Source organism: Theropithecus gelada, chromosome 12 (assembly GCF_003255815.1).
Source record: "Theropithecus gelada isolate Dixy chromosome 12, Tgel_1.0, whole genome shotgun sequence".
NCBI lineage: Eukaryota > Metazoa > Chordata > Mammalia > Primates > Cercopithecidae > Theropithecus > Theropithecus gelada.
In genome coordinates, this window is record NC_037680.1 from 36,322,507 (window position 1) to 36,344,036 (window position 21,530).

The following is a 21,530-nucleotide window of genomic DNA, read 5'->3' on the forward strand; positions in this document are numbered from 1 at the left end:
TGGAAAGTAAAGGTCACCTTAAATTTTATTATTGATTACTCAAAAACCAATTCTGGAATAACACAGTATAATTTAAATTCGTCTCAATAAATAATTTAAATAATTTTGTACTTTGATATATAGCACGATTTAGATTTTGATGAGTTATGATTGTAGCTAGATTTTATCATTCCAAGAGCCCTCATGTCAAAGCCGTCTTGTTTCTGTTAAAAAAAATTTTAATTTACCTGTTTGTAATGGTTACAAGTGCAGGAGGACAGTAATAACCACTGGAAGCTTGGTCAAAGCTTCGAAGGACTGTGTCAATTTTGTAACAGAATCCACCATGTCTCTCCCATCCCTTAAAAAGAATCAAAGGGAAATTAAGGACACAATCTGATTTAGTTAAATACCAAGAGATATTTTTGCATACTCTTTTACCACCTACATGACTGTCTTCTCTTACTCCTTTAAAACTCCTTGAATTTTTGTCTTGATATTTTTATATTTCTTCTATCTGGTAACACCATTAACTACAGCCACTTCTACATTTATTTGATTTATTATCTTAAAACCTAAAATTTTTAATTTACTTAAAATGTGAAACCTTAAAAGTAAATGAAAATAAAGGGTACTCATTCGAGATCTCTGCCTCTCTCTCTCTCTCTCTCTTTCTCTGTCTCTGTCTCTCTCTCTCTTTCTCTCTCTCCCCCCTCTCTCCCCCTCCCTTACTTACAGAATTTCATATAAATGGCCCTGACAGGAGGGTAGAAATTAAGTGTTGGCTCTAGGGTCAGGATGCGTGGGTTTGAATTCTGGCTCCACTACTGTGCAACCTTGTTTAATACCTTAGTTTTTTCATCTATACAATGAGGATAATAATAGTATTTATGGGGCTGTTCTGAGAATCAGAGAAGGACAATGCAGATAGAGATTTCAGAATTCAACAGAGGGGAAAGAGAACATGAACAAAGAGAATATATATCTAGATAATATTATAGATTTTTCCAACTTTCATATTGATTATTTCATGTTATCCCACTGAGATTCATTGAGATTAGGGACTTGGATAAAGTCAAACTAGTGGATCAGCTGGGCCTGAAACCCAATTCTGGCATAGTCCAGGATGGTCTTGTTTGGAGCATAATGCTTCCAAATAGAAAATGGCCAATATATGTATTTTTTCTTTCTTTTTTTTGGGTAAAGATTATTACTAAATTAACTGGCTCGCCTTTTAGAGGGGAGGAAAGTAAGCTTTGGCACTCAGACAAAAATGACAAACACGCAGGTCTATGTCTTAACCCTGGGAACAATGAAGGGTGGCTCTATTCTTTGAAATCATGCAGTACGGTCTACGGCCATACCACCCTGAACATGCCCGATCTCATCAGAAATCATACAGTATGAAAGACATACATTCATTAGTCCTCTATATTTAAACTGAGCTATTTTAGTTCTTTTTTTCCAATATTATGATCACATGATTTTTATCTATTTTAATTTATTCACCAGTTTTAAAACACTCTTCATTTTATGCTATGCCAATACTTGCCAGCTTTTGATCAGTCATAACGTGATTTCTCATAAATTTCTTGGAAAAGATTTTGGTCTTGCGGTAAATTAAAGAAAACCTTAATTTAGAAATCAGCTATGTTAGTTCAAACATATCATTAACTGAGGTGGGAAGCACAGGAGCTCCCACATCCAGCCATCTAGGATCTGCTCTGAACTCACTCTCTTTCACCTCTATTCTCAGTCTTCTCTCTGTGAGTACCTGACAGCTCCATACAGCTCCTTCAGGCATCCCTCCAGGATAGGAGCAGGGATGTTAGACTGCTCCTGCACTTGGAAGGACAGGGAGAGGGAGGCTGGCAATCTGACCTTTCTGATAATGTATTTCTTCTTCGTTAGAAGTTTTTAGATCATAGGCTGCTTAGCAAACAAAAAAATCCAGTAACTGAACAGGCTCAAGAAAAGGGAGGGAAAAATAGATCTGGCATAGAATAATCAGAAAAACAGACTTGTTACTTCAAGGCTTTGTCCACACAATGAATGCGGGAAGGATAACTGAGTATATCAGTTAACCCTTTGTACACTAGGTGCTATTTCATTTTTAAATGAAAGGATGGTGGTGACAAGACTGAAGGAATTGTTCATATTGTCCAATCCCAAAAAAGTGACTCAGAAGGAAAAACAAATCACTTTTTTTTGCTTTGAAATTATCAAGATTGATTTTACAAATGGATTTTTCAAGTGCAGACTGTTTAGAAATTGCATTGAAGCAACGTTCTAAGAAAGAGAAAACTTTCAAAACCATATTCATAGACTGATGCATAATAAAATTAATGGAAATTTCCTCACAAAGCTAGAGAACTGGCTATGAACTCAGAAACTTTAAGTACTGCTAATGCTGGCTGGAAAAGGGAAGCCATGAACAAAAGTTTGAATAGAACATCAGTTCTGTTTCTGCAGTGTAAAAAGTTAATTGTCCTTTCAACAAAAATGAAACACGTTGAGTTTCCCGGGAAGCCACAGTAAGACAAATACCCCCACCCTCGCCCCTGCCCCGTCTTCAATATTTCAGATCAGGTAGAGATTAATCAGATATCAGCTATAATTCAGAAATTGTAATCATTAGATAAAATGGTGACATGTCAGCTATGGCACATCTATTTTCCAGCTAGAGTATGAAGAGTAGTTCACGTGTTTACACATTGATTAACGAATAAAATGAAGATTCTAAGGGGAATGGGTCATTGTTCAATTGCAACACAAAATTGGATTAGAAGAGAAAATAATTAAAGCATAGTTGCATAAAAACCAGGTCTGGAAAACTGTTGAGACTGATACAGCAGAGTTCACTCTGACTCAGAGGAACACAATTGTTTTCTGACATCTCACTTGAAAACTAGGAAAACCATAGGTCAGGCACAGTGGCTCAAGTCTGTAATCCCAGTACTTTGGGAGGCCGAGGAGGTAGTTCACTTGAGGTCAGGAGTTCGAGACCAGTCTGGCCAGCATGGCAAAATCCTGTCTCTTCTAAAAATACAAAAATTAGCCAGGCGTAGTGGTGCATACTTGTAGTCCCAGCTACTCGGGAGACCGAGGCACGAGAATTGCTTGAGCCTAGGAGATGGAAGTTCAGTGAGCCAAGATCGTGCCAGTGCACTCCAGCCTGGGTGACAGAGCAAGACTCCATCTCAAAAAAAAAAAAAAAAAAAAAAAAGAAAAAAAGAAAGAAAAAAAGAAAGAAAGAAAACTAGGAAAATCAAGTGTGAGACAGGGCATCACACAGACAGGATAGTCACTGTACAGATGCTGTATCAGGACCATTTACATTTTTAATCTCAAAAGAAAAGCAATCCCGTGTAGAAGATAGCAAGACAATGTTTCTCAGGACGAAAAAAAAAGAGGAAAGGAAAGAAGGGGGGTTGGGAAAGAGAGAGAGCAAGAGAGGAGAGAGAGAGCAAGAGAGAGAGAGGAGAGAGAGAAATTCACTTCAAATTGATGGTGGAATTGGTATCTAGCTATGAAGTTCCTGTACCTAAATTGCAATGTTAACAGCACTTACCTCTTGACATCCTGATTCAGCATCAGAGAGGACATGGCCTGCTTTTTTACAAATGTAAAAAAGTGTTTCTTCACAATTTTTGACTTTCCAGTGTCCCTCCTATGGAGAAAAATGTTACAAGAGAATGAACACACTCTGTGCTGATGCTGGTGGGGCCATAGCAATTCTTACAAATAAAAATATGATGAATAATGTGCTCCCGCATGGGATAATGTTTCAGGCAGCACCCCACTTTGTCATGGAAAGGGTTCACACTTTCTCTAGGGATGGGAGGCCCCTCTCTCCAGCACGAGTTCCAAGGTGTTCAATCTATAACTGGGTGGGCGGGAGAGAGGAAGCAACTATCAACAACTGGTGCTTCTTGATAGCTGCCATGTGTTGGCTTAATGCAGGGCGATTTTCATCTATTATCTCAATGCTCCAGTGAGGTAGGGATTATTATTCCCGTTTTAAAGGTTAGAGTTAGCATTTTACATGGTCCTAGAGTCAGTAAACATTGGAGCTAGGATTAATACAAAGGTCAGCCTGGCTTTCCATTAAGCTGTTCTCAATTTTTCTGTGAAAAGATGGGATAGAGCCACGGTTCTCAATCTTGAGTGTGCTCCAGAAGCACCTGGAGGGCTAACTGAAACCTAGCTGACTGGGCTGCAAGACCAGTGTCTCACTCAGTAGGTCTGGTGGGACTTGAGAATTGGCATTCCTAACAAGCTTTCAGGTGGTGTTAATGCTGTTGGTCTGGGGGTCACACTGTGAGAACCACTGGGATGAAGCCATCCTCCTGACCAAGTGAGAGTGCTGATACCTCTCTTCAACCAATTCTAAGTGTTACATTAAATGCTTTGCTGCTTTCATGTCTCTACCTGATGCTGGGGAAATTCCTAGAAGCTACCATGAAGCACCCTAGGTAATACTGGCATAGATGAAATTCACGTTCACCCTTCAATGATCCCTCCATCAGGAATTCGAACAGCACCACCCCATCTCCTCTTTATATGCTAGGCAGATACTTTCATGTTTTTCTGTAATCCTATTGAAGGCTACTCTCAGATCTTTCATTAATAACGATATAATAATTGCTAACAGATTAAAATTTTATCTTCCTGTAGGATTTTTTTTTTAATAACACAAATCAGAACCTTAGGCTAAAGTTACACAATTCAAATTCCAGGTGGTATTTCACACATCTAGAATTTTAGGGGAATGTGGAGCCCTTCCATGACCCTTAGAAAAATACAACATCCAGGGCTGACACCTTCATTTGTAAGAGGAGCCCTGCATCGCTCCCCCAGGGAGTCTTCCAGCAAACCATCCAGTTACAGGATAGTGTCAGGCATTCTGTAGTTAAGAACTGTTAGATGAATGGAAGAACAAATGAATTGTTTCCTAGGCTCTCATATTCAAATTTGTGTCAACTGTGATTTGTTAACTTGTTAATTATAATAATTATATTCATACTGAGTTCTACTCCAGGAAATAAATGTTATTTTTTATACATCTACTATTCAAGGAGCTTCTGAGTTGCCAGAAAAGGGGCCACAAAATATTACACTTATGGCAGCATTGTCCTGACATGTCCAATACTATTAATACCTATCCTCAATCTCTTAAAAAATAATCTCTGTCCAAATATTGGTTCCTGTTCTGTAAACTTGCAGAGCAACATACCCATGCCTGTCAATAAGAAATGATCACCTAAATTATATCAAAACTAATGAACCAATAAATCAGCAGATACTGTGGAATAAACTGTGGTGGGCCAGACGCGGTGGCCCATGCCAGTAATCTCAACACTTTGGGAGGCCAAGGAGGGTAGAGTCCAGGAGTTTGAGACCAGCATGGGCAACATGAAACCCCACCTCTACTAAAAATACAAAAATTAGCCAGGCGTGGTAGTGCAGGCCTGTAATCCCAGCTACTCGGGAGGCTGAGGCATGAGAATCACTTGAATCCAGGAAGTGGAGGTTGCAGTGAGCTGAGATCACACTACTGCACTCCAGCCTGGGTGACAGAGTGAGATTCTGTCTCAAAAACAAACAAACAAACAAAACATTGTGGTGGATTTCAGCAGAGCTAGACCCAAGACAAACATTGAGAGGTATTGTTTCTCCTTCTTCATATGGGGCTGAGAGACACAGCCTTAGCATGTATAACTGTTACTGCACTGTACAATTGTAATTGTCTGTGCTAGCATTAAAAGATGAAACCATGAAACATGTCACAAAAGTTAAGTGCTCAGAAATGCTTCCTGTTTGGCTGGCATAATTACTTTGTCAAGCCATGTCAGTAACATTTAATAAACTGCCTCTTGGGGGAACTTGACAGAGTATCCCGGTGGTTAGAAGAATAAGGACATCTACCAAGTCCCAACAACCTCCTAAAACTCAGCCACTGTATTCAGCAGCTATCTTGATCAAAGAGATTAAGTCTGTTTTAGGCATAATAAACTATTCAAATGGCTTAGGATTAAACTAATTCTGTATAATCAGATGTTTTAGATAAATGAGAGACTAGAACATAGGGATGAATGTGGTGTTCAGACTACTGGGACCACTCCATCCACGTGAGGAAAAGAGCAAGACTTGCCACTGATCCATAATTTTCAAAGAGGTTACACATACTGTTTAAATCCTTTTATGTGAATAAGATAAAGGAGCTTAAAAACCATCACTCTCCAGAGTAATCTTCCATCCCTCAGTTCTTCCCCTCATCTTCATCACGGCAGTCAATGGCACCAACATCCACCAAAACCGTGGTTGCTCAAGCCAAAAGCCGACCTCTCTCCCACCCCAACATCTAACTTAGCAACACCTCCTGTTCTCCAAAGCACACTTGGATCTGTCCACTTCTCTTCACAGTCACTACCCTAATTCAACTCTGGTGTAGCCTCCAAACTGGCTTTTCTGCTTCCATTTTATCCCTCTCCTAACCATTTTCTGTGTAGCAGCCACAGTTAATTTTAAAATGTAAATCAGATCATGCCATTTGTTTCCTTGAAGCACTTTATTGATTACTGTACCACAGTCTAGAAACCTGGCATTTTAGAATTCCTACTGCCCGTCTCTTACGACCTCCTCACCACTGGTCTCCTTTTTGATAATTCAACATAGCAAGTCTTGGTCTGTCTTTGGGCCTTTGCACTTGCTACCCTCTGCATGTTCTGCTTAGAATATTCTTCCCCCTTCTCTCTGAGAGTTTTTTTTTTTTTTTTTTAAGTCCAAGCTTAAATGTCAACTTTTCAGAAATGCTTTCTGTGACTATCTTGTCCTTCCCCAACCCAAGCTTTTCACTATCATGTCACATATTTCCTTGGAGCAATCATTACAACTATAATTACCATGTTTTTTCTGTGTGTACTTGTTTACTCTCTAACATGGAAGGCCCATGAGGAGCAGGGACTGTGCCTGTCTTGGTCTCTGCCAGAGCCCAAGGCTCCAGCATAGGTGGCCTTCAGTACAAGACCAGTAAAGTGAGCACTGAACAAATGAATTGACTTACAGACTGCTCTGCTGAGACACACAGCTGGCTTCTATTTGGAAAAATTTGCGGCTCAAGTGTGTGCCAATTAGTAAAGATGACTGAAGAGTCAGTAGACCATTCAAAGGAAACTGGAATTTTATTGCTGCTCAAACCAATCCATGTTTCTGATGCATTTTCTGTAAGAGATAAATGTAAATTACTTACGGGATCCTATTATTTGCAAAGGAGATAACACCCTGGAGTTACTACCAAAATATACCACTTCACATGTGATTTCTTCTTTATTTCTTTGCATAATGAAATCTGTTTAAGTCTTGGCATAAAATGTCTGTTTAAACATTTTCCCCTCTCTGCTATGGTTTGAATGTTTGTCCCCTCCAAAATTCAGGTTGAAACTTAATCCCCAATGTGGCAATATTGAGGGGGAGCCTCTAAGGGTCGAGTGGGTCATGAAGGCTCTGCCCTGATGATTAGTGGGTTAATGGATTAACTAGTTCTCATGGGAATGGTACTGGTGGCTTTATAAGAAGAGGAAGAGAGACCTGAGATAGCACACTCAGCCCCCTCTCCATGTGATGCCCTGTGCCACCATGGGACTCTGCAGAGAATCCCCATTAGCAAGGAGACCTTCTCCAGATGTGGCCCTTTGACCTTGAACTTCCCAGCCTCCATAACTCTAGGAAATAAAGTTCTTTTCTTTATAAATTACTCAGTTTCTTTGTATTCTATTATAATCAATAGAAAATGGACTAAGACACCCCCATAATATCCAGATCTGCTTGATATAGGCCTTATAAGTGAGGCAGAGTGTGAGCCAAAGCCAATGCAACAACAAAGCCTAAGCAAGTTGAATTCCTGGGGCTCTGATTTCTGCTAGAATCATGTATGTACGTTAAGTAGATCTGAAAAGTCTGGTTTTGCTTCTGCCTAGAGAAAGGAAAAATAGGAAGACCCATTGGATTATGAAAAGGGCATGAAACAAACTTTTAATGATAGTCTAGCTTAAAGATAAGTTTTTTTTTCCCCCCAACAGATGTTGGTGAGGATGCAAAAAAAGGAACACTTATACATTATTGGTGGGAATGTAAATTAGTACAACCTTTATGGAAAACAGTATGGGGATTACTCAAAGAACTAAACATAGAACTACCATTCAATCCAGCAATCCCATTACTGGATATACACCCAAAGGGAAAAAAATCATATCAAAAAGACACCTGTACTCATATGTTTATCACAGCATTATTCACAATAGCAAAGATGGAATCATGTAAGTATCCATCAGAGGAGGGCTGGATAAACAAAATATGGTTTTTTATATATATATACACACACATATACACATATATATGCATATATATACACATATATACATATATGCATATATATACACATATATACATATATGCATATATACATGTATATGTATATATACACATATATGCATATATATGTATATATACACACATATATACGCATATATACACATATATGCATATATATACACATATATACACATATATGCACATATATATGTGCACATATATACACACACACACCCCTCACGGAATACTACTCAGCCATAGAAAAGAATGAAATCATGTCTTTTGCACACAGGTAGCACTTGAGGTGATTCTGCTAAGTGAAATAACTCAGAACATCAAATACTGCATGTTCTCATTTATAGGTGGGAGCTAAACAATGGGGACACATGGGGATACAGAGCAGGATAATAAACACTGGAGACTCCAAAAGGTGGTAGGGGTGAGGCTGAGGGTTGAAAAATCACCTGTTGGGTACAATGCTCACTATCTGGGTGATGGGACCGCTAAGAGGTCAGACTTCACCACTGCAATATATGCATGTAAGAAATACTCACCTGTACCTCTTAAACCTATTTTTTAAAGTATGTTTTTTCCTTTTTCTTTTTTCTGCCATGAGAAAAAAGGAGCAAAACCTCTTAAAGGAATTGAAGTGGAGTTGCTGGAAAAGGAATTAAAACTTGACAGCCTAGGTAAGAAAGGACCCTATGTGGCTGAAAGAGATGTGTAAGTGCCCTTGTTGAGATAAGCAGCCCACAGGGTTCTTTAATCCCAAATGCAAAGGATTAGGAAAAATAACAGAGAAGGATGCATGTTTTCACTCCATACTAAAACCTAACAATTGAAAATGTCATCAAAGTAGATCCTGGAAATTTTTTTGTATTTTTAAAAACTGAAAAATGAAATAAATAATTTCAGTATTTTTCAGCAGAAGTCTATGTCAAATGCATGACACATTGAAGAGCAAGCCAACTCTGATGGACTCAGGCTGGGTGGAAGCCAGGAGCCTAAAACTCCTATACATGGGGAACAGTCTGAACATCACCTCACCAAATAAATTACCCATGTTCACCGGCTAAAATTGTTTAAATCCAATTATTTGCCTCAGGGGTTCCCTTTAGTATGTGGATTACATGATAACAACACACTACTGCTATCTAGTGGCCATAAAGCTAAATTACAGGTTTAGGTTTTTCACTAGAAGTTTTAGGAAATGAACTTTCCTACTTTACAAAAAAGTTAAAAATCATCTAATAAATGTGGCATATATGAAGATGTTACGAAGTTTCTGAACATGTATTTTGTAAAAATCCAATAAATTTGAACTCCTGAATAACATTTAGAAACTTTAAATATATGTGTCATGAATAACCACTTTTAAATAACTTAAATTTCTTTTCAACTCTACTAATAAAAGTAGTTACTACATTATATTTTATACCTCTTAAACCAAAGGCAGCTGGGACTCACCATCTCCAAGGAAGGTTACAAGAAACTCCACCTCTGCTAATGAGGTTATATCTATTAATGCACTGTTATCAGCCTGACAGGAACGCAAAGCCTTATGCCAGGTCTTTTCTTCTTTCTGAAGTTTGTAGCAATTACGATTGTAGGGATTCCAGCCAGGCTCACAGTGGGTAGCATAATATTTCCACGCATCTTTTTCTTTTTAAACCAACAAAAAACAATGTCATTTTCCACAATTATTTTAACATTACTTATTACAGTTTATGTAAATTGCCATTTATATGATTACTTTAAAAATGTGAAAAACAGAAATATACAAAATGACATATATCATGGAATTCTAGATCTTCAGAGTTGAGAAGGGTCTAATCTATGATCTAGATCTAGATCTAGGGTAAAATGAACCTCAGTATTTCATTTTCCAGATGAGCTAGTGAAGGTACAAAGAAGTAAGGAGAGGAGGGATGGCAGCAAAATGGCCAATAGAGACACCTGTGTCAGAAGCCTTTGAACAACAGCAATTCCATCTTGTTTAGGGGCTGAGTAAAATAAGGCTGAGACCTACTGAGCTGCATTTCCAGAAGGTCAGGCATTCTACAAGATGAGACAGAAAGTCAACACAAAATACAGGTCACGAAGACCTTGCTGATAAAACAAGCTGCAGTAAAGAAGCTGGCCAAAACTCATCAAAACCAAGATGGTGAGGAAAGTGAGCTCTGGTGATCCTCGCTGCTCATTATATGCTAATTATAATGTATTAGGATGCTAAAAGACACTCCCACCAATGCCATGACAGTTTACAAGCCATGGCAACATCAGGAAGTTACCCTATATGTTCTAAAAGGGGGAGGAACCCTCATTTCCGGAAATTGTATACCCCTTTCCCAGAAAACTCATGAATAATCTACCCCTTGTTTAGCATATAATCGAGAAAGAACTGTAAGTGTAATCAGCTGAGCAGCCCAAGCCGCTGCTCGGCCTCTGGAGTAGCCAATCTTTATTCCTTTACTTTCCTGATAAACTTGCTTTCCTTTTATGGATTCGCCTCCAATTCTTTCTTGGGGTCTGGATTGGGACCCCTTTCTGGTAATACCTGGCACTCATCCCTGCTATAGCAGCAGCCAAGGCAACGAATAAATGATTACATTTTCACAAAGACAGCTGAAGGAGAGTGCTGGAGCACATCAAGGGAGTAGCAGAAACAACATGGAGCACAGAAACCCTTGCCACCCCCCCGCCCACAATCTCCCCCAGTCCCCGTTGGAAGCAGCTTAGAGCCAGGAGAGACTTCTCCCTGTAAGGAAAGGATGAGCAAGAGGACCCCAGCAGCCTCCAACACCACCAGCGTCACCTACAGTCCTTGCTACTGGGGACCCCTGCAGCCTTCACAGGCACTAAGCCCAGTTGAGGGGGCTGCCTGGAGTCTATAGGACTATGCTTGCCCCAGAGAAAGTTCTGACGCTGTACCCTGTCTCTCTGTGGCCTATGGGGCTATTGTGCTGCACCATCTTGAAAAAAGAACCACTGCTAGAATGTCATGTTCTGCTCCGGTAGTGAGTAGCCACAGCACCTCTCCATCCTTGAGGCTTTGTAACCACTGCACCACTTCTACCTCGTGGCCCACCAACCCCGTGCCAAATTGCTGTGGGGCTCTCACTCTACCTGGCGTGGCCAAGTTGCCACGAGCTGCTCTATTTACCTTTCCTGGTTGTTGCTGTGCCATGCCCCTCAGAGCCTGAGCTGGCTTATCACCCTGCCTCCAAAGAAATGGTGCCTTGGCCTCCCAGAGCAGTCATGTTCCCAGGAATGTGTACTGAAGTGGCGCCCTGCCTCCCAGGGAATCCCTGCCCTGGCTGCCGAGAGCAGTCACACCTCTGGCACCTGAGCTGAAGTGGCTCCCAAATCCAGGGGAAACAGTGCTTTAGCTGCCCAAAGCAGTCATACCCCCCAGCACCTAAGCTGAAGCAGCCCCATCTCATGGGGGAATGGGTGCCTTGGCTGAGCTGAGCAGCTGTGCCTCGTGGGGCTTGGCTGATGTGGTACCCTGCATCCAACGGAAACAGCATTGGCAAGGCTGGGACATCCTGCCCTCCAGGCCAAACAGCTGTAGCACCCTGCTTTCCTGGAACTGGACTAGTCCCACAAAGCCTGAACTGCTGAGGCACCCCGCCTTCCCCGGGAGAGGAGTCATCATTTTGCTGCTCCTTGCCCCCCAGGAAACAGGCCATAGCTATATGCCACCATTCCTGGGTCCTTGTTGCTACTGAACCTGACCTCACAGAGTCTGAGATTCTGCTGTGTCCCACCATCCCAGGGTCCGGATTCACCACTGCCTGGTGCTTCACCCCTAGAGCTGGAGTTGCCACAGTGCCATACTGGTTCTGGTTCCCAAATTTCAGCCATGCGCTGTTCCCTGGAGCCAAACCTCCAGAGTACCCCTTCTTCCTTGGAGGTAAATATATAGTCAAATTCAGAATGTTCAAATACTGTAATGGTGGTCTGTAAATCATTTATATCTCCAGTATGAAGATTAAAGTCAAAATTGTCAAAAATAGGTTGGGCACAGTGGCTCACGGCTGTAATCCCAGCACTTTGGGAGGCTGAGGTGGGAGGATTAGTTGAACCCAGGAGGTCGAGCTATGATCATGCCACCATATTCCAGCCTGGGCAACAGAGCAAGACCCTGTCTCTAAAACATAAATAAATAAGTAAATAAATAAATAACCAAAATGCTAAAACATAACTATAGCTACAATAAATTAAGAAATACACAATATTAAAAGATGTAAATAGTGACATCAAAATTTTAACTATTGGAGGTAGGGTAAAAATCTAGAGTGATTGTATGCAACTAAAGTTAAGCAGTTATCAGTGTAAAACAGTCCATTATAACTACAAGATGTTTTATGTAAGCCATATGATAACCACAAAGAAAAAAAAAAAAAACTATAGCAGATACACAACTGATAAAGAGAAAGGAATTGAAATTTAGCACCACATACACAAAAAAAATCACCAAATCACAAAGGTAAACAATAAGAGAGGAAGAAAGAAAAAAGAATCTATAAAACAAGCAGAAAACAATGAACAAAATGGCAATAGTAAGTCTTTACCTATCAATCATTACTCTGAATGCAAATGGATTAAATTGTCTAATCCAAACACAGAATGGCTGAACAGATAAAAGGTTACTAGGAGTCAAAGAGAGAAAATGAGCAGAGGTAAGAAAAAGGATACAAGTAGCAGATCTGTAGGATGAACAAGTCTAAAGGTCTAATATACAGCATGAGGACTATAGTTAATATAGTGTATTCAGGATTCTTGATAAATGAGTAAATTATAGTTGCTCTTGTCACAGTGGGGGAAATGGGTAACTAAGTGAGATGATGCATGTGTTAATTTGTGTCACTAAAATAACCATTTTACTATATATATATATATATCCTATGACATCATATTGTATACTTTGAACATATATAGTAAATTTTATTTTAAAAAATAGTAAAAAAGTAAAACAAACAACAACAACAAAACCAAAGAAGTAAAGAGACTTGACAAAGGACATACAATGAAAGCAGGGTGTTGGGACTAGGTATAAAATTTAACAAAGCTGTTTGTTTTTGAAACCTTTTTACATTTAAAAGAAGTATTATGGAATACAATTTAAATGGTATTTCAGGGATTTTATACATAGTGTATGGGTGAGGTAGATATTTATCCTCAGCTGAAAAGAGCCTAAAACTCTGACAACTTCCTCTAAAATGGGTATGACAAATAGGTTTCACTTTGAAGACACGTCTTGAGTGTCCCCGGTGTTGCTCTGGGCTGATACGGATGCCAGGTGGGGCTTTCAGGAACACAGTGCCATGATGCTTGGACATTGGAGGGCAGTGGTGATGCACATGCTATATGTTGGTTTTCCTTTCTCGCGAGACTGTCCCCTATCTGATGATGGCATTTTTTGCCTTATTTTATTAACCACAACGAGGTGCCTCCATTAAGAACGAATTTAAACTAAATATGATTTCACTGTGGGAAACAAAACATTCTTTTAAAATTGTTTCTAGGACTCTGACAGCAATTGGAATCATGGCCAAAGAGTGTTAGAATTTTGTATATCATTGACCCCAATGGTTTTCAGCCTAAAAAAGTACTCATGACACCCTTTTTAACTTGGAATTTTAGGCTGCGCGTGGTGGCTCACGCCTGTAATCCCAGCACTTTGGGAGGCCGAGGCGGATGGATAGCCTCAGGTCAGGAGTTCGAGACCAGCCTGGTGAACATGGTGAAACCCCATTTCTACTAAAAATACAAAAATTAGCTGGGCGTGGTGGTGGGCACCTGTAATCCCAGCTACTTGGGAGGCTGAGGCAGAATTGCTTGAACCCGGGAGGCAGAGGTTGCACTGATCTGAGATCGCGCCATTGCATTCCAGCCTGGGTCACAAAAGCAAGACTTCAATCGATTCGCAGAAGAATGTGTTGAACTTGAAGCAAAGCAAATAATCCAAACAAGCTAACTTAACTACTTCCATTTCTGGTCTTCTGACCTCAATTAGCAGACCAGAAGGATAAATATAACAGAAGAAACGAAGGGTGGCAGGAGGGAATGCAAGATGGCATAAGAAAGAAAGAAAAAATGAAGAGAGAAGGAATGGAGAAAGGAATATGAAAGAAGGAAGAGAGGGAGGGAAAAGGACAATAACAGGTGGTAGCAATTTCAGCAAATTCCTGAAATAATGGACAAATCTCTACATTAAAAAATGGCAAGATGCTTCTTTTTTCCCCAACTTGTACCCCATATTCTACAAAACTTCTAGGCTCAGCTATTTAAAGGAAAATGAAAGTTAAAACTCGATTGTCAGAGACAATATTTAAAAATGATAATTCAGCTTATTATTTTAAATCTAGAGTTTTTCTAATATTTTTGCAATGATTCTTTATAAAATGGCTATATTGGCCGGGTGCGGTGGCTCACGCCTGTAATCCCAGAACTTTGGGAGGCCAAGGAGGGTAGATCACGAGGTCAGGAGATCGAGACCATCCTGGCTAACACGGTGAAACTCCATCTCTACTAAATATACAAAAAATCAGCCAGGTGTAGTGGCGGGGGCCTGTACTCCCAGCTACTCAGGAGAGTGAGGCAGGAGGGCTGAGCTTGCAGTGAGCTGAGATTGTGCCGCTGCACTCCAGCCTGGACCACAGAGCGAGACTCCGTCTCAAAGAAAAAAAAAAAGTTATATTTTTATCTCTACATTTGGAGTTAAGACATTAATTCTCAGAGAAACTAGAAAGAGGTTATAGACCTGAAAACAGAAATAACTGGACTTCTGGTAGTAGATTGTGATTAGATATTATTTAAGTATTAACTCCATCTAAAAAGTCCTGCATGTGATTTCAGGGAGGAGGGTGTGTTACTAATAAGAGATTCAGAGTGTGCCAGAAAATCAATAAGTAAATAATTATATAAAATTGTTTTTTAAATTATGTTTAATTTCTAGGGGAACAATAAATAAAACTCAAAACTAGAATAGAAAAAGAAATGTATCTTATTTTTCTAATACAGAATGACTAAGAGTGCAAATTTTTTAGAAGAGAGGAAGAAAATGTTTGCTATGCTCAGTTTATTTCAGTTTTTTAGTAAAAACCTAAATGCATTTGTTAACATCACAGTCCCTTTGACATAGCAGATATTATCTAGTTACACATTTTTTCATATAAACTAGATTTAGCTAAGTTTACATTATGAATTATTAGTAAAAATTAGAGAAATTTACATATATTGAGAGGACAAGTAAACAACACCTAAGAACAACTTAAAATAAAAACACTTACCAACTATTTCATGATCAGTGTGGTTTAGATATTTTTCACATATATATGGCAAGGTGGACTCACAATCCCGACTCCTCCAGGCACTTGGCATAAATGAACTAAATGTTCCACAGTGATTTTCAACAAATGGCTCAAAATTTACCTCTGAAAATACAAAGAGTGTGTTTAATATTAGAAGCAAAAGCAGCTAGTTTAATATATATTGAAATGTAGTTTCAGCATCAAGGGGATAGCCTTTTTGCTTGTCATATATAGTAAATCCTGTAAAGATGTTATATCCTATAAGATGTTATCCATGATTTTGCAGTTACAGTCCAGGCATGTCAATTAAATGATTTCCCAAAGATTCCAAAAGACCCAATTTTACTATCTTAAAGTAGAGAGATACTTTGCAATTTGTAGCTATTTTTAAAGCAGCAGACCGGAATCTTGGCTTGTACCCAAATTCTCTTGCAACTTTGGCTAAAAAGCTTATCTTCCTGGACTCTATTTTCTTGTTTGGAAAAGCTTGCCTTAAAAGAATTCAGTCAGGTTAAAAAATGTTTATAAACTACTCTCAGAAAAGCATGTCCTATGTGCATGGGAAACGCTGCAGTGTAAGGCTGCAGGATGATGCCACGTGACAAAGGCAAAGAAAACACTGCGGGTACCTGGGCTCCAATTTAGGTAGTTGAGCGGTGTTCCATCAGACCACTGCCAGCCAGCGTGTTCATCCAGCTGATTGAGACCGATCCACACCTCCACTGCCTTACTGCTCATGTGCTCTGAAATGAAAATTATGAAGCTTCAAAAAAAAAAAAAAAAATCTAGTGTTACACATCTTTCTTGTTCTCCTATTCCTGGATCATGGAGTCAGAAATTAATCCCAGTCAATGATAGGAAAGGTGCAGAGAATGCACGTGGTGCTTCTGAGTGATAAAGCAGGCTCCCACCATCTTGAGAAACAGAGCAGGCTCACTGACAGCTGTTTTTCAACTGTGAATGCTTCATGCGAGTACCCAGAAATGTTGCCTTTCACGGTTGTCAATCTAGACAAGGGTGCATGGTTGCACACTTGAGGCCATCTTACTTGAGTGAGCTCATGAACTTAAAGGTTTTATAGGGTGGAGGAGGAGGTGTGCAGGGTCACACCCAGAAAGTGAACAGAGGCACATCTTCAAAGGTAAAAAAGTGTGCTGGAGTAGATCAAGGAGGGGTGTACAGTGTGAGAGCCACTAGGAGTTGTCTGCTCAACAGGAGGGACCAGAGTGTCTCGGGGCATCCCTAGCAGGTTGGGACCTAAGGCTGTGTGCAGTGCAAACTAGAGGCTGCTTCCACAGCTTGAGGTGGAGGAAGATTTTATGGCAGGCTGGCTCTGTGGCCCCTCCTCTTAACCAGTCCACTACAACTCTCGGTTTAAGGCAATACCATGTTTGTTAAAGACACTATGAATAAAAACATGCATTGACGTGCAGAAAAACATAGTTATCAAGATTATAGAATTATGGGAATTTTTCTTCAGTTTTTCTTTCTGTGCACCTAAATTTTAAACATTCTTCCAGAACAAATAGGTACTATTTGTGCAGTAAAAATGGGGGTCGGGGGGACCAAAACCCAGTATCAGAAACGTAATGAAAGTGGCAATTTTGTGACGCTTTGAAATGTTGCCATTTACTCTTTTAATCTACAAAGGAGAGCATTGTTCGCTTACAATTCACCTGCTTCAGAGCGCAATGTATTTTTAGTCAGATGCAGGGGTCCTGCCTGAGATTAAGACCCTGTCGGATAAGAGTTATAAACAGGGTGACCGTATGCCCCCGTTTTCCTGGAAAGCTCATGGTTCATGCTGGTAGTTCCAGAATAGTTATTAATCACAGTCCCTTTTACTATCAAAAGAGTCTCAGTTTGGATGATAGACTGTATGATTACCCAGGTTGTGAAGGTCATTGTAGTCATATAACAAGGCTGCAGCATCCTCAGTGACTAGACATTTCAATACAATTGTGAAAAACTCAAAGAGCCTAACCCATTTAGGAAAAGAGAAAAAGGTGCTTTATAATTTTGAGATCCCCAGAAATCAATAAACAGAAAGAGCATCCTATACGTGGGTTTCACCCTTCCAAGTTTCCATGGCATTCACATGGAATCTCTTTCTAATGTCCATTTGATTATTCCTTTCAATAGCACCATTTGATTAAATCATTTAGCAGGTCTTATGATGATAAGAAGTGAAATGGATTGACAAGACAGGGAGTAATTTTCACATTTCACATCCAGGCAAGTGCCAAGTGATATTTTAAAATCTAGTTAAAATATTAAAACGTGAATTATTCTTATCTTGGAATTATTTTGAATACCCATTGTGCAATTGTTTCAATAATGCAGATAAAAAATCATTGTGCAATTTATAATCGGTGTCTGAAGGCACAAAAAACCATCTATTTATCTTTATGACTAAGCTGACCCACAATACTGTAATAAGAAACTAGAATTTAAATTCCTTTGGATATTTCTTGGCATTCATGACAGCTTAGATAATTCCCTGTACCATAGTACATGTTCACCAGAATTAGCAAGAAACATTAGATTATTTTCATCATTAAAAAATACCTTGCTTGGAATGAACAGGTTTCTGTCTTTATGAACAGACTTCTGTTTTTCCAAACAATTCCCAAAGACTAATTATAGAACTGAGGTAGTTAAAGCAAAGTCCCTGACATGTCTTATTTTTTTAAATTGTTATTCAAATTTGATGAATAACTCCAGACCTTCTCATGACAGATCCTGGCAGTTAAGATAGATAATTGTAATTCATAAATGGCATGTAAACTTTTATATGAAAACCATTTCAGGCTTATAATGATTTTGAAAATTGATGTTTTCCTGCACTATGACTTACTCAAATCAAATTCAATAATAATTTCTGACTTTTGCACAGCTGTGGGGAAAGGGTGGGCACACATTGCTCATTCATTTCTTACAATCCTTCTGGAAGATATTAATGACTTACAAAAGCTTTAAAGTGTGCTTACTTTTCCATCCAGTGAACGCACTTCTGCAAACTTATAAAAAATAATTGGGGAGGTATGCACAAAGCTATGTGCAGGGATGGTTTATAATATCAACAAATAAATAAATAAAAAACAAATGGTTTCATCAATATATCTCTAGTAAAAGGAGATTCGATCAATGTATTACCACTAACCTATACTACTATGTAACCATTAAAAATTATTATGTAGATCTATATTTATAGATACAGGCAAATGTTCATTATATGCAGGTAAATAAAATAACCAGATTACCAAACTGTGTACATAGTTGTTGTTAAATGGTTAACACACACTGAGTGTTTGTTATGTGTGCCAGGCACTTTTCTATGATTTCACCTGTATTAAAATATGTAATCCACACAAGGAATTTGCATTATTATTATTTCCACTTGGTAGAGGGGGAAATTGAGGCACAGAGCGGTTAAATCACTTGCTTGAGTAAGCCTGCTACTCAAGTGGTAGAGGCAGGATTCAAACCCAGGTGGCTCCCTGCTCTTCTAACCACTGTGCAATAGCTGCCATGTTTTTATTTATTTTTATTTTTTATTTATGTATTTATGTATTTTGATATGGAGTCTGGTTCTGCAGCCCGGGCTGGAGTGCAATGGCATGATCTTGGCTCACTGCATCCTCTACCTCCCAGGTTCAAGTGATTCTCCTGCCTCAGTCTCCTTAGTAGCTGGGACTACGGGTGTATGCCACCACATCCGGCAAATTTTTGTATTTTTAGTAGAGAGAGGGTTTCACCATGTTGGCCAGGCTGGTCTCGAACTCTTGGCCTCAACTGATCCACCCGCCTTGGCCTCCCATAGTGCTGGGATTACAAGTGTGAGCCACTGCGCCTGGCTGCTGCCATGTTTTCATATAATACCATTTTTAATATATACTATGTATGTACACATGCATTTATATGTTTTTGCAGAGAAACACAGTTATCTCTGGATTACAGAACTATGGGAACTTTTTCATTGGTTTTTCTTTCTATATACCTGAATTTTACAAATTATTCTAAAATAAACATGGACTACATATGCAATAATATTTGAAAAAAACTGGCATCAAAAACTGTTAATGAAAGTGACTAATTTTGTGATATTTTCTAATGTTTCCACAAGTTTTTAAAGAGGTGTGCGTACACACATACAAATACATTTAATCTATAAAGGAAAAGTAAGAGGAGAGTGTAGGAAATGAGTGAAACACAAGTCTTAGTTTACTGGCACAATTCTTTTAACACATTATTGTCTATACTGTTGTTTAACATATATGTGCTTTTGCTTTTCCCACCAAAGTTTAAGATTTTGTTTTTGGGACCCACCAAAAGGCCTATGATGTACCTGCACATGGTGAATGATACGTAAGATTTCATTAAATTAATAAAATGCCTAATGATTTATTAATGGAAATGGAATGGCTAAGATCTCCAGAAGAGCAAGAAATAGCCCTTAAATTTAGAAATCTTCCTGATTCACCTGTTAGAACTGCAACTCTCCTGAGTCCCTTGCTGTGGCCTCAAATTCTCTTCTCCAAGGGGGAGAAAATAAGAAAGACATCACTGGATGCCAAATGGAATCACTCAAGGTTCATGGAAACATTTTGGGTGAGAGTTTTGGGCCATATTAAGGAAAGAAAAATATTTTCTAAGAGCTTTTTTTTCAGAATATATTTTTGTATATGTGAAAACAGTTAACAACAGTCTTTTTATTGTATCAGTATCAATGTGCATCATCCACCTACTTACCCCTTACGAAATTTTCTTCAGTTTCATCTGTAATACTTAACAGAGCACCTCCTTGCATCTGGCATGAAGAATGTGCCTCGCTCCAAGAGAGAGATGAAAGCAGGTTGAACTGGTAACAAATGTGTGAATTGAGGTCCTTCTCCCAAATAGTATCACAGCTTACTTCTGCAGAGGCTGGAAACAATGGCCGTTAAATCATCCAAGTCTTATTTTATCTATACAGCAACATATTTGTAACATAAATCTGAACGGAATTATTCCATCTTGCAATCTCTAAAACTTCAGTGCCTTATCTATTCTTGATTAGATCTTTATGATAAAATCTGCATTGCTATCCCATTGTTAAGATACGGTTAAACTCTTTCATGATTTACCTAAGGAAATATAAGAAATCACCTATGAAGAAGCTATAATCCTTTCCAGAGTAATAATAGGAACCAGTTTTAAGAGAAGGAAATGGAAGCGAAGTATTTGTGAAAATAAGATCTGAGTTCTTTTGTCATTTAGAACTTTACATTGAAAACTTGTGTCTTTAAAAGTTCATTTTAGTGGATACAAATGTTATTTCAAAGGCATTTCTTCCCAAATACAAAATGCTAAAACAAAAGGATAGAGTAGGAATATAAGTCAATAGTAAACACAAGTTTTCAAATAAACATCAAGCACCGGAACACTGACATATAGTTTAAGAAAATTCTTTCAGCCAAGACGAATAGAAGCAAGATCCACTTGTAAGACACTGGCCGAAGACTGCATAGTATGCTCAAAAGTAAATTAAATAAAGTATGAAATGTGGAGCTGAAGTCTGAAGTGTTTTGAAATAACAGAAAATTAAGACTGAGTTTGGGTGCTTTTGCTAACATTTTAAATCAAACTCCAAGGTGAACAAAGTAGCCACAATAATGACCGGAAATCAAACTCAAACAGAAAATATCAGAATGTAGAGAATGTGAGCCATACTGCAGCATGACTGAAAATGACTGACAGATAACCAGCTGAAATCTAGGACAGCCTTTCCCAAAGTGTGATCCCCAAAGTAAGACAACTTTAAGAGGCTCCCCAAGAAAATCTGAGACACAATGCATGCATAGGGTTCTCTGGGAAATT

At 38.9% G+C, this 21,530-nt stretch overlaps 1 protein-coding gene across 2 annotated transcripts in view; it reads right to left on the minus strand.

Annotated features, from left to right (window-relative positions):
* PLA2R1 (phospholipase A2 receptor 1) overlaps positions 1 to 21,530 on the minus strand; it is a 118,816-nt gene that overhangs the window by 67,833 nt on the left and 29,453 nt on the right. For both annotated transcript variants that reach the window (XM_025405383.1, XM_025405382.1), the window contains exons 4-10: positions 20,424 to 20,597; positions 16,301 to 16,414; positions 15,651 to 15,794; positions 9,820 to 10,014; positions 7,046 to 7,203; positions 3,551 to 3,649; positions 228 to 340 (exon numbers count right to left, since the gene is read on the minus strand). In XM_025405383.1, coding sequence (XP_025261168.1) covers positions 228 to 340; positions 3,551 to 3,649; positions 7,046 to 7,203; positions 9,820 to 10,014; positions 15,651 to 15,794; positions 16,301 to 16,414; positions 20,424 to 20,597 — 997 coding nt within the window. The remainder of the gene's footprint in view (positions 1 to 227; positions 341 to 3,550; positions 3,650 to 7,045; positions 7,204 to 9,819; positions 10,015 to 15,650; positions 15,795 to 16,300; positions 16,415 to 20,423; positions 20,598 to 21,530) is intronic.